This window comes from Cupressus sempervirens, chromosome 8, assembly GCF_028749045.1.
Source record: "Cupressus sempervirens isolate cs-2001-9-10 chromosome 8, ASM2874904v1, whole genome shotgun sequence".
NCBI classification, from domain to species: Eukaryota; Viridiplantae; Streptophyta; class Pinopsida; order Cupressales; family Cupressaceae; genus Cupressus; species Cupressus sempervirens.
In genome coordinates this window covers 714,127,350-714,145,935 of record NC_143125.1, presented here as the reverse complement: position 1 = coordinate 714,145,935, position 18,586 = coordinate 714,127,350, and the positions used below count along the sequence as shown (strand labels likewise).

General features: G+C 31.0%; 1 protein-coding gene and 1 long non-coding RNA gene across 2 annotated transcripts; both read left to right on the top strand.

Moving 5' to 3' along the window:
* The first annotated feature begins 8,476 nt into the window (after window positions 1-8,476).
* On the top strand, window positions 8,477-10,343 carry LOC149544431 (clavaminate synthase-like protein At3g21360). Its single transcript, XM_089798848.1, has 3 exons — window positions 8,477-9,219; window positions 9,528-9,778; window positions 9,875-10,343. Exons 1-3 carry the CDS (start codon window positions 8,845-8,847, stop codon window positions 10,209-10,211), a joined length of 963 nt encoding a protein of 320 aa, XP_089654974.1. The 5' UTR covers window positions 8,477-8,844; the 3' UTR covers window positions 10,212-10,343.
* A 4,748-nt stretch (window positions 10,344-15,091) lies between these two features.
* On the top strand, window positions 15,092-17,620 carry LOC149544430 (uncharacterized). The gene is made up of 4 exons (XR_016355286.1): window positions 15,092-15,185; window positions 15,322-15,388; window positions 17,263-17,340; window positions 17,436-17,620. It is a non-coding gene; the product is annotated as an uncharacterized LOC149544430 (long non-coding RNA).
* Window positions 17,621-18,586: the final 966 nt, after the last annotated feature.

Here is an 18,586-nt window from a genome sequence, read left to right as displayed (position 1 = left end):
TTTGCTCAACAAATTCTAATCGAAATAGGTAGTGATTAGACCCAATGATTGGCAAAATAGAAGAATTAATATTAAGTTTTTTGTATCCAAATCACCTTTAATAGAAAACCTATATAATTTTTCTATAATATATGCAAAATATTTCCTCCTATTACTCCATGTAAAGTTCCCATTATCTCTTGGAATGTCAATCATGTTATGGTTATCACACCAAGCCTTAAACTCTAAAGATGATTGTGAGAGATCTCAAATACCACCTACTTTTTTAGATAGGTTTAAAAAAATATTGAAATCACCACCTACTAAGAAAAGTCTATCCTTAAAATTATTCATAGAAGTTCTGATTTGTTTCCAAACAACTTTTTTCCTGAAATAACTACTCGAACCATATACATTGGTTAACATGAACTAAAGATTTGATTTTAGACTTTGGACACTAACACTAATCCAATTACTACTACATTTAAGACAATCTATGAAAATTTTCCTAGGGTTCCAAAAAATTCCTAGACCCCTTGAAGCACCTATTGACTCTTGAAAGATGGAACCCCATAGTCCTAACATCTTATCTAATTTTATTCCTTCTACCTTATTCAACTTTGTTTCCTATACTAAAATGATTTCTAACTCAAATGATTTAAGTTTATGTTTTAATAACCTTTTTTTGCTAGGGTCATTTAGGCCTCTAGTGTTCCAAGTGGTAATCTTCATACCTCCTTGGGAAGGCACTTTAGCTTCCCAATGTTGAGTAAATGATCTATCTTATGACATTCTCTTCTAAGTCCATTTGCTTCCCTGAGTTCTTTCAAAGATCTTCTGCCTCTCTTCCATTTCACTTTGTCATATTTGGCTAAGCTCATACCATCCTAATTCATCTAAATCCCTAGATGCTCTATGTCTTTTCCATAATTCTGAGTACCAATAATCTTATTGTAGACCTTTCCTTTTGTATCATCAATTTTAGTTCTCTTATGATCTAATTTATTATATTTGGTTGATCTTCACATTATAAATCTAAACCTTTTCTATTATCCTTTCCAACCCCTATATCTTTTTTCTCTGCGCTCATTGTATATTAACTTATCTAAACCTGACCCTTGTTATTATCCTCAGCCTCAATGTTTTTTAGATCGTGTCTTCAGTCTTCACATGTGTAGCTATTACCACCTAATTTGAGAATTCGTTGAATCAAAACTTCCTTCTAAGTTTCTATGTTGTGTTCAATATTTCTAGGGTAGAATACATGAATTAATTCATCATCTAATTGTTCAAGACACTCATCTTCTGATTTTAGACTTACCAATTCTGAACCCATAACAATATCCCTATTAAAAAATTTCTAAAACTCTTTTACTAGGGAGCTTTCTTCTCTCTTTACATTGTAGTCCACATCTTTTCGATTACCAATTGGAGTAATTGGTGAACTCCCAGAAGTTGCTAGAGTCTACTAAAACTTGGATAATTTATTAGGGTCTTCTTTGATAGGCGTTATATTTCTTCCCTTTGAAGCCTACAACTGACATTGCTCCATTTTAATTACTTCCTCCAAGATTTTGTGTGTTTCTACTCTATCTGAATTTTCAAATAATAATGAGTTCTCTACATCTTCTATATTATCTTTTCCAATATCCCAAGATACCTTGGTTTTCTGAGATGTTGATATCATTATGACTGGGGCTTTTTCACCTGAAAGATTTACACTTTCATTTGTAGAAACTTTGTTACTAGGAATATTTGATTCTTGTTGTCTATTATCAATGGAGCTTGATAAATACACTTTCCTTTCATAGGATACCAACTAATCTTGATCATGTTATGGATTAAATACATTGTCTTCTATCTCTTTACCTCCTTCTGATGACTTACTCTACCCTAAAATGCTCTTTGAAACTTTTTTCTTTCCCTTGGATATATTTCTTTCTTTCATTTTTGGGTTCTTCTTATGGTTAGCGACTATGATTGATTTGAGCCTTACTTCATCATCTAAAATGGTTTTACTCTTTTCAATATTTTTTTCGTTTCAATGTGCCAAAAATCTGTTTGTGCGCCATTCTTTTGATGAATTGGCATAGGAGTATTCTGATCTGATTTCCTTTGCCTCAATTTCTTTTTTTGAATTCCTATCCATGTGAACTTGCTAAGAAAATCTGAAGTGAGCAGCAAGGTTTTGAATCTGATTTTCCTATTATCATCTAACTTTATAATTTTTGATATTTTCCCCTCAAATGTTGAAGATTTAAATTTGCTTGTTATCACTTTCCTATGCATTTGAAATGGTTGATTAAACTTGGTTCTTCTCAACAATTTTACATTATTGCAGGAGTGAAACAAGGCATCAATACCTTTGAGTTCTCCTAAAGTAGACCCTATTGACCTAAGGATCTCTATTTGGATCAACTCTGGCAGTAAAGATTGGATACTAAACCAAGTTGGACACATAATATCTAACCCTTCTATTCTAAAGTTTGGATGCCATTTTACAAAATTAATGACATAACCATTGAAAAAAAATTCAAACATAGAAATAAACTCTTTTTCAATAGATTCATCCAAACAATGCAAATATAGGATTTTATTCAAAAAGAGAGAGATACTTATCTGTTCTTCACAGTTGTCTTCTAGCCAATTTGCAAGGTGAAATAAATCTTTCTTCGGGCCACTCCGTACCACAAAGATTCCAACTCTTTGGTAGTCACACCATAAGTCTTTGATTTCCTCATTGTAAATGATGATAGAATTATCTTTAGGTTTTGTAGATGCTTGAGAGCCTAGATGACCTTTGAATTTTGGTGAATCCATAGGAACCTCAATCATGGATCGTCGATGTAGAGGGATATATGGGCATGGATATGAATTAGTGGGGGGAGCAGTGCATCTTAACCTAATGGAGTGCATAGGAGTGGACGAGGCTGACCTATCATGCCCTACCAAAAATGGGGGAGGCTTATACAAGTTGGAATGAGTGTGCTTAGTTAAATTAAAAACCCTAAGTTGATTATCTAAACTATGAATGGTGAAAATTAGTTAAGGTCATTGGTTACCTATCCTTCCTGAGAATTTGTAAGTAGATTCAACCTGGGGGATCTTTGGCATTTCTAACCATCCATTTGACACTTTCTACTGGGAATTTGCCTCATGCTAGTTATGTCGATTCCAACTATCCTTTTCTTCTAAATTCTCCAATATAGAAAATTTATTCACCTTTTGACTGTATAGTTGGAATTTCTCAAATTTGGATTGGGTGCTAGCCATGATCTAATGAGATTCTTTGAGTTAAACTTTGGCTTTCAGCTTGTGTCTTTTGATATCTAAGGGTTTTTGTTTGTGTTCCCGAGTGCTTGTTCTTCTTTTTCCGCATTACTCCCAAAGTTCACCATTTTTCTTTTTTTGTTTAATATCTATAGGGTCATAGCTATTTTGAACATTTTCTCACTATGTATTATTCTTTCAATATTAATAACATAATATGGTATAATATTTTTTTATGTTTATAAAATATTTTGAGTTAAACTAAACAAAAATAAATGAATGAATCAATAGTTTTTTTTAAAACTATTCAGTGGAGGTTTTTTAATCCATAATGCAAATATCAAATGTCTCTTAGGATGTTTTTTTTTGAGTGAGAAGGATTTTGATTGAATTAAAAATTTATATACTGAAAATTACACTAGCACTATCAAGTAGTCCAAAATTCGCACTAGTGATCATTTAAAGATCAACTCCATCACAAATCACTTTCTAAATAATTCAAAAAGTAATAAAGGAAAAAAAAGTCTTATAAAGAATAACTCCATCAAAAATCACTTCTTAAATAATTTAAAAGGTAGTAAAGAAAAAAATGTATTCTTATGTACATATAATTTCAATGGTACATAGGCTAGTCACTATGATGAAAACATGATAAAAAAAAAGAACGGTGTGTACAGAGAGATGAAAACCATTTTCATAAGACTTCAATAAATAAGTACCATGTTATAAGATTGATTATCTCTAAACATTATAAAACTTAGATAAAAATTATATCATATTTCATAACATTTGTCCAATCATATTATCTTACTTCTTGAAATATTCTTTCTTTAATAAAAAACTATATAATATCACATCATAGCATACATAGCACTATATGTTGAAGAAAAAATATTATCTTACTTGAGAGATCACATCCTTTGTCTTAATCATCCTCCCATTCTCTAACAAATACAGTCATATTTTGTTTGCTTGATCAAAAGACTTGGGTTTACCTTCTCATTGATTTCTAATCTTGTAATTAATAGAGTTCATCGTCTATGAAAATTTTGATTTTCTTTTGACTTTGGCTACATTTTCATCATAGAAATATTTCTTTTCTAATCTATACAATTCTTTTTAATGCATTCTTTCTATCAAGAACATTAAGTCATCCTCGTCCATCAAAAAGGTTATCAAACTTTTAGTTTTTAACATTTTGTATAGTTGCTTACTTCTGTATGTGTCTTTTATCATTTTACATTTATCATGGTTCTAAAATATATATAAGCATATAAGAACATACCACTGTATAAACATGTAAAACATAAATGTATTTTCTTACACCTTACAACATCCCATTCAAAACACTTGATGCATGTTCTCGACTCTATCAATATGTAAAACATTAATATATTATGTTACACCTTACAATATCACACTTTAAAAATGTTACTTTTGATAAGTATGACATTTTTTTAGAGTAAGTCAAGTTGTGATATTGCTATCATGATTTAATAATGTAGTTTTTTAATCAAAGTTATTGATTCATATTCCATGAGTAGTGGTTCATGTCTATGAGTATCACCTAGATCTAATGAGTGTTATGTGTCCTCTTCATTTTCATGAGCAATGAATTTATTTAAACTAGTACTCGTGAAATATGGATTGATGAGTTTGACTAAAAAACTACATAGTTAAATCCCAATAGCAATATCACAATATTCTTTTGGATCAACTCATGTTGTTTTAGTTTATCAAATATCATACTTCATGCATATTTCCTTCTCTAAACTAAACTATCTAATTGTAAACATATTTTAATGATTAATTAAAATAGAAGGGCCCAAACTGATAAACAAAAAGTATCAACAAGTCTTAAAGAAAACTGACCAGAAAGATCAAAAGATGTGGCCCTACAAAAAACTACCTAAAAAATACTAGCTATTGACAAAATAGCTAAAAACTGAACATCATAACCAATTTGAGTCAAAACAAAACCCAAGCTACCTAAAATGTTTTGATGGACTAAATTTCAACTAACTAAAGCATAAAAGAATAAAAAAATTAATAACTCGAAGGTCCAAAATAGACTGTACTAGAAACTAGCACCAAGCACTACACTACACAAATTAGCAACCATGAAGCACCAAAACTAGCATAAGGAATCACCAACATAGAATGGTTTCCTACTTCAAGAGCTCCTTGAGATAGTCCAAATAGGAGAACTTCAAGGTAGAAAGCTCAAACTCACTAAACCCCTAAGAAGTATCATATTTTCCTTCCTCTTTTCTTGGATTCTCCTCCTTCCATTTCCTGTTTACCTCTCCCTCCTCCTAGCTTTTGTGAGCCTTCAAACTCCCAATTTGCTATTCCATCCTAGTTTGGTCCTAGATTATGTAACTAGCTAGATTTTTGAATTCCTCACCTAGTTGGGCCTTGTCCTTTTTTATAGACACCAAGGCTTTGAGTGCCTTGTTATTCTCATCCTTAGGAGGTACCTTTCTTTTCATGTCCTCCACCTGTTCCTCCATTTTTTCCCAAAAATTGAGCTTGTATCCTAGCTCACAACCCATTTCCTACTAGACCTCAACCCTGCAACTAATCATCCAATCCACAAATTTTCTTGTTACTTCTATATTGGCCTCTAATAGGTTAATATTTCTTCACAAAAAGTGCCTTTGAAATAGGAGTCACCTAGCCACCATTATCAACCTGTTATAACATGAAGCAATCCTTGTAGAGTGTAGGGTCAACATATCCAAATCAATAGTTCCATCATCTTTTCTGGAACTAGATTAGGCAAGGGATCTCTAGGAAACCTATGGTCATTAGGGTAGCTTAAATCCATTATGGGAGAGGGTATGTGCATACTAGAATCTAGTGAATGTCAGGTACAAAATTAGGATGAAGTCTCTATGTCCAATCTATTTTAGTGGTCAAGGAGCCTTTCTTTGAGTCCTCTAAAATTTACGCAACTTCATCTTTGGAATCAATGAGCTCATCTTTGTTATTCTTACCTTTGTGAGGAAGAGTTCTAATCCCAATTTATAAACATATTGTTATATCTTATACCTTGTATAACATAAATTTATTTTACAAATATGGTATGATCATAGTTATAATTATACTTAATATTAATATAGATATATTAAATGATATATCATATTAGTAGATTTAGAACTTTTTAATGTTGAATATTTATATTTTTTGTTCATGTTTATTTTAATTATATTATTATTTAATATGGAGAGTAATATTTTTTTAATCAATATAATAATATTTCAAATAAAATTAATAGTTGAAAACATCTATAAATCTTTTCATCATGGAGTGAGAAGTACTGGTACATATGCCAGCTCCTAAATCTTTCCTTCATTGTCTACTATCTTTAAGTTTTTTTATGAATTAATTTAAAGTGATATGAAGAACATATTAGTCTTGTGTAATGAATTTCCATTAGAAAAAAAAATTATACAATACTTAAGTGTTATATAAATTTTAAGTTATTAGTTGCTTTTAAAATTCTCACAATTTTTTTTTTTTAAACTACAAACTTTCATATGTATTATTTTTCAGTAGAAGTATAGACAACAAAGAAAAACACATGAAACTATTTAATTTATGTGAGTAAATCTTCATCACTTGTTTAATTATAATATATCGAAATATTTCATTTTTCTAATTTTCAAAATATAATTATCATTTCTCGAATTTAATAATAAAGTTTTAGCTATCCATTGTGCATATTTTTAGATTATTTAAAAAAAATCAGACATTAAATATATTATCTAATTACTTTTTAATTTACATAAAAAATAATAAATTATCTTAGAATTAGCTTAATATAATATTTTTTTGGTATTTGAATATAAGTATATTTCTTCACAAAGATTTTCACATCTAAATTTATTTATCAATAATAATCTAAACACTTGTATTAAATTTAAATGGTTCAATTAATATGAATAATGTAAATAAACTATTTTAGTTGGCAATGAAATCAAACCTTAAAAATGGAATTAAACTTTTCATAGTCTGATAAATATGTTAAAATTAATGATTTGATTACAATTTCAAAATAAATTAAGAATTATGTAATTATGTTTTGATTATTTATATGAATAGTAATTAATATAATCGTTATTCATTTCATTAAACTTACTAATTGAAACAAAACAACAAGATCAATATAAATTAAAATTAAACTCACTAATTGAAGCCTAAAAATGTAAAACCAAGAAGTACAAAGAAATTAGGTCAACTTTAACTTTAGAGTAGAGAAAAAAGTACAAACTAGTTTCTTTATCTACTAATTAAATGCCTCAATTTGAGGAGAAGCTCATTTGATCAACAATTTGCTACTTCATTCTACATCCTATGAATGTAATTAAAGAAGAATAAAAATGTGAAAAATATTTTTTTTCCTTGACACATATAAACTCATCTAATATATAATATTATTCTATAATTGACTTGTTTTTAAAAGTATTTTAAGAATTCGTGAATGGAATAGAACTGCTGATTGTTTAGCCAAATGGGCTTCTAGTCATGATCTGGGTTGGAATATTAGGGATAGGGGGCAACTGTCTTTTGAGATGGTGCAAGAATTTGATGATCTCGTTGCTCAGGATCAAGCTCCTTGCTGAGCTCTCCTTGTATTCTTTTCTGTCTTAATAAATTTTTACCCCTCTTTTTGCAAAAAAAAAAAAAAGTATTTTAAGAATTAATAGTATTAAATAATTTTATTTACAACAATTTCTAAATTAGACTCTATTTAAATAATTTAGATCAACATTGTAGATTAGAGATTACGCTTAGTCAACAATCATCCTGATATTAAAAAAATGAAAAATCAATTAGAAAAATGAATTATATAATTTAGAATAAAAAGAGGTGGTGGAAGACCATAGTAAGTTCAAGAAAACGTGGACTAGAGTGCAAAATTAGGGGAAAAAACAAAGAAAGGAATAATGGTAAACAGTGATATGAAATGCAGAAATAAAGAATATCGATCATTGTCCTGCTAAGAAAACAAGAAGTTAAGAGATCCTGAATGGGATTGGAAATCAAAGTTGCTTGAGTAAAGGTGTACGTCACCATATCAAAAAAGTCATTGAAGAAAATATATTAATTTGGCGTCGGCATCGGCATCGGCATCTGACGTCTAAGTAATGATGATAACAACAGCAAATTTATAAATTAAAAATATATTAGCAAGGTTGGAAGCTTTCAAGGTCACTCCTGTTTTTATTATTTAAACTTTCTAATGATTCATATGCCAGATGATTAAAATAATCGACCGGCTTAGCAGGTCAATGCCTTCGATAAGAACGATGGTTACTTGCAAAACATTTTTTTTTGGGAAAGGAGTTTATACAGATTCATTTGAACATGGGTTAACGCTGAATTAGAGTCAATCAGTATTTATTCTGTTAAATTTGGTTGAGTGCGAGTCAGATCTCATTCTTTATGTTATTTGAATCTTGCATTATTCTCAATAACCCAAAACAGTTTTGATCTAAGTGAATTTAAGATAAAACAATAGTAAAGCCGATTGATTTTTCTTATATACACACCAGTTCTTCCACACATAGCGAACACCATTATTGGAAGATGCAGCAGGATTGCCCTTTCCAAGAAGGGAAAATCTCCCACCAGAAAGTTATAGATGAAAATGGCCTTCCCTTTCCCATAGTTCTCCTGCCCCAAGATAAGAAGGAAGAATTTAATACCTTACAATCCTTTCTTCACACCATTCAAAACAACAAAGACTGGATCAACGACCATCTGAAGAAAGTTGGAGCACTGGTATTTAGAGGGTTTCCCGTTAAAACTGCATCAGATTTCAATATGGTTATGGAGGCCTTTGGTTGGGAAGAAAAGTCTTATGCGGGGGCAGCTTCAAGAACAAGGATTGAGGGAAGAGTTCACACTGCCAATGAAGGTCTTCTCCATCAACCCATCAATTTCCACCATGAGATGTCTCTCGTAAGTATCAAACATAAATTAAAATACCCACCACATTTTCTACGTATTTGGTGTTTTCTTCAGTGTCACCATGAAAGATCTCTTATTAGGTTTGATACTTGGTGGAATTAGTTTTTAACAACTCATGAATTAGATTGCAATTTTTTAGGTCAAATTCTTGGTTAAACTGCTTGCTTATTTATTGGTTTATGTTTGAAATCACACCCAATGACTTCTAGTCGAAAAATAATCATGGAATATTTATAATGGACTAGTAAAGAGTCTTCCAGTTTTTAATCTACTGCGCCCGCTTCTTTTTTTTGAGGCAGTATGAGTCTTTTCCAGGCAAGATATCCTTTTTCTGTGAGATTCCTCCTCCAGATGGGGGACAGACAGCCATATTATTGAGCCATAAGATTACTGAAAGAATGGAGGAGAAATACCCAGAATTAGTAAGCAAGATTGAGAAAGAAGGTGTGAATGATCTATTCGTTTTTCCCGCACAGGACAATCCTGATTTTTATCTAACAGACTGGAAAACTATGTACAAAACCAATGATAAGAAAGAAGCAGAAAGGCGGTAAATAAGTATATTGAATTTTGGTAAAATTTACATGTGACTTTTTAAAAATGGGTTTATTATCAACTAAATGACATCATGTGAAATTGTTTACAGGGCTGCAAATTCAGGAATGAAACTGTCCAACGTGAGCTGGAATGGGGACAATATGATGCTTCACATAGGGCCAACTATTGCTATCAGAAAAGTAGATGGAAACAAGAAGGCTTGGTTCAATTTGTTAACATTTAAAGATGCAAACCAACCCCGTACATTAGGAGATGGATCTGCAGTCCCCAGAGAGGCCGTTGAATCATGTATTCAAATTGCTGAAGAGGAAGCTATTGATCTGAAATGGGAAGCTGGGGATGTTGTTTTAGACAACAGATTTGTAATGCATGCAAGAAGACCCTCTAAACCACCAAGAAGAATTCTTGCTGCCTTTTGTAAGTAACGGTACTCATGCTTTAGTCAGAGTACTGTAAGATATTATAGGGGAAAACTCTAAGCCAGATATTTCTCTGTATATTTTTATTGTTATCGCAATATGTTTATAAATAAAGTGGAAAAACTTGTATCCATGAAATTATAGGGGGAATTTCAATGTTTTTACTGTTAGGGGATTTCAAATTACAGATTTCATCTCTTTATTTGCATTACTTAATCAATATAATATTTGTTTAAAAAACAAATAGTAAATTTTTTATGCTTATATTTATTCTACTATAAGATATTTTTGTTGTTTCAAAAATTAGATATTATTGATAGAAATAATTTTGATGCATTTTTATTTTTTTAAATTACAATTGCTAATGTTTTTAAGTTGAATTTTCAAATTTTTAATTCAACTTCTCTAATATTTGAAATCTTTTAGCTCTTATATTTTTAATTTGAATTCCTATTTTCTTAAATTCCATAAATTCAAACTTTAAATCTCATCTAGAGTATCAATAATTGTTGATGTTAAGCTACATTCAAAATGTTCTATCACATTGTCTTCAAACTCTTGTATAAGCACAATTTCTAATTAGCAGAGAGGCTATAGCCTAAAGGCTATATGTATACTTAGAGAGAGGATTATCAGAATCCCTGAAATTTGACTACAAATTTAAATAAAAATCTGTAAATTCTTTCAAGGACCTCCATAAATTGTGGACAAAAAATAAAATATTAATTGTTAGTTTCAAAGATCATATATATTTATTTATTTAAATCTTGTTTCTAATTTTTGAATTTCAAATTTAAAATTCAGAATAATCTTTTGTATACTCTATTGTTTTGGACGTGAAATTTTCTTGATAGAGGGTTCTGGTGAGCTCTTTGTGAGCCACTCAACTTCACTAGAAGAAAGAAAATTTCTTCTTAATTTTTTTTTTTCTGAATTTATTACTATTTTGAAAGATGCTAATATAATTTCTATTTCTACTTATATTAATTTTTATACAAAAAATTATATAAAAAATACATATAAAATTCCTCTCACTTTTGTTGGCTAGTACATATATATATATATATATATATATATATATATATATATATATATATATATATATATATATATAAAATAAGCTAAGAGATATCCTTATCGAGGTGCCTATTTTTATAATCCCACAATTTTAATCATCCCATATTTATGTGAGTATAAGAGGCATGAGGAAATGATTCAAGATATTGTTGCCACTATAGAAAGCCTCTCGGCTTAATTAGAATTTATTTATTTAATATGGATAAATTATAAACAAATTTTTTAATATTCTTATCAATGTATATTTGAAAATTTTGATTCAAGTCCTTTATGTCTTTTTAAATATGTGAAACAAATAATCATAGCATAAAAATTTCTAGATACTATATTTAAATAATAAATATTAATTAAAACATATAAGAAGGAAATATATATAGATAAAAATCTAAACAAATGTAGTATAAATTGAAACATAAAGAAGGGAGATATAAAGATGTGTGTGGGCACACAAACATCCAAACACATGCACACACACACGAATATATATCTATATGTGTGTCTGTGTGTGTACACACACACATATCGTGTATTTAAGTCCAAGGTTTGAAATTTTTTAATCTAGTTCATTATTTAATACTATGTATTATTGATTCTCTCTCTCTCTCTCTCTCTCTCTCACTCACACACACACACACACACACACACACACACACACACACACACACACGTGTATGTATGTATATGTATATGAATATATATATTTAGATGTATATATATATATATATATATATATATATATATATATATATATATATATATATATATATATATATATATATATATATATATATATATATATATATATATATATATGTATGTATCCATTGCCAAAACTATGTTGTAATTACTGGCTCTGATCTATATCTGATTTGTCATCTTCCCAATAGTCACCCTTCATAAGTTACTCGAGTATTCAACAATGTCTTGGAATCCACTCAAGGAACTAGAGTTCAACTCAAGGATCAATAAGAAGTCCCTGACTTTACGATATCAACCAAACACTCCTCTATAATAGGTTCACTACCTTCATTCATTTTGAACAACTTTCAATTCACTTTGTCCATGTTTCAACTTCCCTTTCATTGGGAACACTCCTAATTCACCCTTCATGCAATCAACACTGAATCTCTGTCTTCAAGGATTCTCCTAATCCTTCCAATTCCTCAATAACCTTCAAACAACATAACTAAGGAGTTCCAACCCCTACCAAGCATCAACTCTATACCAATCTTCAAAACTTCCTTTTGTAGAACTGTCCTATTAGCCCTGTCTTGCAAGATAATTGCATTTTTCTTCCAAATTTCTCAAACACCATGGTAACTTCTTCACCTCTTCAAATACCTTTTAATGAGTTCTTAAAACTTGGCAAATATCAACCTTTCAATTTTTGACTGATGAACCCTTCTATAGCCGTCTCTACAATCAATTAGGCCTAATTAGCCCTTGCCTAACAAAGAAAGTACCTTTTATGCTTATTATCAACCTCCCAAACCTTTACACAACCTTAAGGTATCTAATAAATAGTAGCATTCCTCAACTTTTTTAATCCTCCATGCATTTCTAGATACTTTTCCATCAAACCCTCCCTTTAAGGGTTTCTAGCCTAGGGCTTCCTAGAAATAACCCTAAATCAACTTATAAAATCTTTCTAATGGCTCAAAAACTTTTAAAAAAACCCTCTTAGATGTTTTCAAGTAGTATTTAGTCATTCCAACTCTCAGATTATCATATTCACCATGTGGTGCCTTGCAAATGCACCTTCATTGTTTGGTTCAACAGTCGCCCTGTCGTTCCTTTCTTTGTTCACTGTCACCTGCATCTAAATCATGTCAAAGTCATAATATTTACAAGCCTTAGTAACTCTACCAAAAGTTACATTTTAATCTCAGAAAGTGGGAGAGGCACATTTTCCCAAATTACTTCAAAACAGTGATAGACTATCATGTTTCCTGTGACAGTAGAGATCTAAAAAATAGTTCTACTTGAGAATAACTTAGAAAACCCTTGCACAAAGTTAACCAAACATGAAAATCTCTTCAAGAAGCATAATAGTAACTTTTTAATGGCAAGAATCTTATTGAGTTACTAGTCTGAATCTTGAAAATTAGAAAACTGTCCTTGTGATAGTGAAGTGCATAATTCTTTTATTTATATCTTTTCTTCATACACACACACCCCTCTTCTTGACTACAACACTTGTGTCTTACAAAGACCTTCATTTTCAAGCCTTTTTCCCATCTAACTGACTCATCAAAGTGAACAAAGACTCCTTGGATGCCAACTGCCCTTCATAACTGTCATATGACAACAACAAACAATTTTATTTTTTACAACTTTTTAACATCAATTATCATTTCTTCTTTTATACTTCATGAAAAAGACTTATGAAACTTATGAAACTTTTGCAATAGGAGTTGCAACATCATTTCCTGGATGTTCCTATGTTCCTAGTACAGGAACGGTGAAGGATGTCATATTGATCGTCAGCGATGATGAAGGCATTCCATTAAACATAGCCAAAGTTCCAAGTACTTTAAAGTTATTATTATTCTATAGTGATATAATAGTAATTTAGTTTTCTATCACTCTTCATCAACTAATGATCCCATGATTTTTTTGTAGGGAATGATGTTTTTTGGAAAAAACTTGGTTATGAGTGTTTCCAAATATTCGGGCCCACCTTGCGTACATGGTGGAACATCATATCCTAACTAAAACCCCAAACCACTATTTTGATCTCATATCATTGCTAGAATAGTTTTCCATTTCATCCATTTCTTGAACTATATTAAAGGTAGCTTCACTTCATTTATGAGTCTAAAATATATATATTTTATTTAAAAGGTGGAATACCAAGACAAAAAGTTGAAGGATGATCTTATAGAGAGCATGACCCAACTCTTTGGACCTCATGCATTCGAGAGCAATAAGCTCCTTGAAAGAGTTGGTTCATGATTGAAGTATATTAGGGACTATTACAAAAAAAAATTACAGGATAATCCCAGGTACGATCATCCGCCCTATGTTCCTGAGGCTGAGTGGTAGGCTCTAATTTTCGATGGAATGTATAAAGTTGACAAGAAAAATAATATTACACTAGTAGAGAGTATAGCAAGGTATGTGATACTATTGAGAATGTAATTATGTACTAATTAACCTCTATATTTATACTATCTAACATATTTCAAACTTTTCATAGATTGCCTGACACATCAAGGGCAACAAAGGCAAGACTAGAAAAGCACGGAACACACAAGCTCAGCTCTAGTGGTTTTTCAAAACTTCAAGCACAAGTTGTAAGTATTAGTAAATGAAAAATTGTATCAAACTTTTTATCTATTGTGATGGGAAATGCTAGGATAGAATAGCTTGTCTATGCTCCTGATCCTCAACTTGGATCTCAGTGTTCCTCCACACCAATATATGATGCAGAGTAACACACTTTGGAAGCACCAACAAACTCCTAGCACCTTGGAACAACTAAGAAATTCAAGTTATCACCCCAATCCTCTATTCTCCACAAGAAAATTTAATGCTTGATTCACCTCCAAACAAGGAACTAATCTACTATTACAACTGCTCCTTTAATTCATGGACCCAACTCATGACATAGGGCTACTTCTCCCTTGTACCATTCAAGGCCTCATACACCCAATGTTGACACCAAGTGTTTTAGAAACTTTTGTATTTCCTTTTGATATTTTAACTACCCTCCATTGGTTGATGAAACAATGCAAGTAAAATTCACCATACCAAGCAAAAATGTAGGGTTCAGAGTTTAAGAGATGCCTCATAGAAGAGGATAAGAGAAATGGCTTCCAACAAGGCTATAAAGCTATGGTTGAATGGCTACGAACTGAGATCAATGTGGAAGGTTCTAATAATGATGCATCTGATCCACAGGTAAATAAGCTAAATGAAATTTATTTCAAATTGAATACTTTACCAATTACTCTATTTGATGTTAAGTTCCAATATAAAGTGAGTATATCTATCTTAAGGAAGCAATGATAACAATGTGTAGGATGTTGGAATGCAGCCTAACAATCCTTCTACACAATCTGTGGATGTTGAAGGTTTGCATGATGTGTATCCTAGTGGTGCAGGTATATATTTTCTATTAATTTTTTTATATGTAATTGCAATTGGTGTTTGGATTAACGTAACATTTTGTATAGGAGCTGTAGAGGATCAAGGGGTCAATGTTCATGAGTGTGTTGACGTTGAGTCCAGAAAAAATGATGTGGTCAGATCAGGTAAAGAGCGCCATAGTTATGTTATTTAAAATAATTAAATACTTGTAACAATTATAATAAATTATTTTTAATTTAACTCTTTTATTTGTTATTATAGAGGACCCCCCTTTTCAACAACATAGGAATTTGAGATCATCAAGAATAGAGAATAGAACAATCGATGAGGGTGGAATTGATGATGACACTGATGCTCCTCTTCGAGCTTACATAGAAAAAAGAAATAGAAAGAAAAAAAAGAAATGATTGTCATCTACATACCTTAATTGATAATGACTGAATTTTATGTCTCAACGAATTTAATTATGTGCTAATGAATGTTCATGAATAATATGTTAATGCAAAATATTGATGAATGTTGCATGTTAACGAATCTAATGTGTTAATGAATGTTATCATGTGATATTGATTGAATGTTATCATGTGATATTGATTGAATGTTACATTTTATTAATGGTTGAAAGAGTGAATGAATGTTAGATGTTAATGAGGAATGTAGAGTGATGTTAGGGGGAGGGGGGTGGGGCCAAATGAGCTTCCGCCTTCACGTGGTTGGCCCTTTTTAGTAGAGAATATTAAAATATTCTCAAAACAAAGTGAAGCTCAATAAGATACTAAATATTTCTCTATTTTGTCCTATGTTTAGACTATTGTCCTATGCATCTAAGACTTCGTGCTTTGAACTATCATGGAGTTCTAAACTTGTAGCATTTTTATTGCATCCTTGGATCTCAGCACTATCTTGGGATTGTGTTATCACCAATGATACGATTATCATATTTAACTAGGGAAACCCTTGATCAGCATTGTCTTGCGATTGTGTTATCTGAATATGCCACTTCTTGGAAGAGGTTATTTTAAGCAAAGGGAATTAGGATTTGATCATATTAGATAGCTTTCCTGACAAATATATCTAACTCTTGGGCTTCAAATCAATTGTATTCATGAGTTCATGGTTAGATACAAAACTTACCTCCAAGTTCCAAATCTTCCCACCCATACTCTCTGAATTTTCTATTGAATAGGCCCTCTATCAGTTCACTAAGAATAGCTACTACTTGTGCCAAGAGAGTCCGAGATATTGCAAAATGGATTCAATGTTTAATCTCTTCGACATTCAACAAAGATATGAATTGTATCCTCATTTTTTTTTCTAAATCTCACCACAGCCTCCTAGTAGGGTGTTTTATATAAGCTATTTCTTGCAACTTTCACTTAAAATATCTATTACTGTTCATGGCTTTCCTAAACATTTTTTCTTGTTTATTTACTGAAGTTAGCTTGGGTTGTATCTCGATATGTTTTGTGTATTTATTTTAGTGAAAGTTGCAAAGGGCTAATATGAAATTACATTTAAAAAAAAACACATCTAAGCCAACTTTCATGGAGGTCCCTAATCATTTGTTGTTATGAAATTTTTCTATTTCAAACTATGATAATAAATTATAATATCTAAATTTTGTGTTATTTTGTCATTCTATCTATTTATGGTCTCATTGTTTCTTTTGAACACAAACTAGTTTCTTATTTCAGTTCTAAGGTGATAGGGAACAAATTACTTCCCAAGCATGCCCCTCTAGTTTCAAGGGTGTTCATGAAATTCACAAAATGGATTTTTGTTTTGTTGTTGTTGTGATTTAACTTCTGAAACGTGAAGTCAAAAGATACATAGTAAATTTTTTAAGTATGATCATGGTAGTTTGATGGTTGGGCTTTGCTTTTGATAGGAAGAATGTAGAAAGGTCTCAACAAAAGGGTAGCAGAAACAGTTGGAACTTTCAAATAAATTTCATGATGCAATTAAGGTTTGTTCTATATCTAAAAATGATTTTTTGATATACAGATAAGACATCTACGCATTCTGTTTCTCAGCACGATATTTATGTTTTATTTTCCTTAGGTTGATTGTGAAGTACAGGCCTACTATGCTAGTAATTTTTGTTGTCATCCCAAGATTGACAACAAATCAATTGAGATGGGACTTTACAGGTGCATTTCATGTATGCTATACATATTAAAAAAGAAAGTTGTTCTATTTTTCTTCTACCTGAGTGACATGGATTAAAAATAAAAGTAGCTTTATTATTTTGTGTAAGTTTTTGTTCAAATCATTCAAGTAATGTTAATTAAATAAAGAATGATGAGATCAATACACACATCTCAAAAAATTATGATGTTGCACATCTAAGAAAATTTTGATCCAATTACATATATCGATGTATTCAATCTAATGCCACATCATTGCAATCTTTCTTCATAATATTTGCTTTCATTAAACTTTCCCAATTTTACTGGCTTTTGCTTCCATGCTTTCACTACTTCTATATTTGTATAATCGATTTCACTACATGATATTTTAGTGTACAAAATATATATTTCACATTCCTAGTCCACCATAGCCTGAAAAGTGTGTGCATGTTCAAGAGATTGTTTCTATCATAGTTTATCTTTATAAGAAAGCTTCTGAAAAGAGAAACGTAAGGAATCAATTTTAGCAAAAATTTAAGTACTCAATGATTTAAGAAACATAAGTATGACATGTTAAGGCCTGAGAAGGAGTGAGGCAAAGGGAGGAGACAAGGGAGGTGAAGCTTCCAGCTATGTCATTCTCAACTACCTCCAATATCAAACCAAATCAAGACTCTTAAAGCCTACGTAAATTCATTTGGTCACATCTTATATTTGAGCAAGATGGTGTCTTATTGGTGCTCCTTCTATTATTTCATGATATATTATTATCAAGCCATCCAATCGGCTATAGGAAAAAGATGATTCCTGAACAATTGAATTAGCAATACAGCCGATCTGCATTACATTTGGACACTTGGTTTGAGGTTCATCTCATCAATTCCCATTCATCATAGGATCTTTATCTGATTAGACCTTGATAGAAAACATTGAGATTTCTCGAGCCCCAAGACCAAATCATGTAGGCTTCACTCTCCACATATCAAAAAGCTTGTATATAGAGCTGAGCATTCTCACACCATCCAAGAGCTGATGCAGGTGAAGCTTCCAGCTGTGGGATGCTCAACTCTATATATAGGCTTT

Bases quoted from the DNA above. Each gene is read 5' to 3' on its own strand.
- LOC149544431 (XM_089798848.1), top strand. From the start codon at position 8,845: ATGCAGCAGGATTGCCCTTTCCAAGAAGGGAAAATCTCCCACCAGAAA. The intron at 9,220-9,527 runs GTAAGTATCAAA...TTTTTGAGGCAG, and splicing joins TCCACCATGAGATGTCTCTC to TATGAGTCTTTTCCAGGCAA. The intron at 9,779-9,874 runs GTAAATAAGTAT...AATTGTTTACAG, and splicing joins AAGAAAGAAGCAGAAAGGCG to GGCTGCAAATTCAGGAATGA.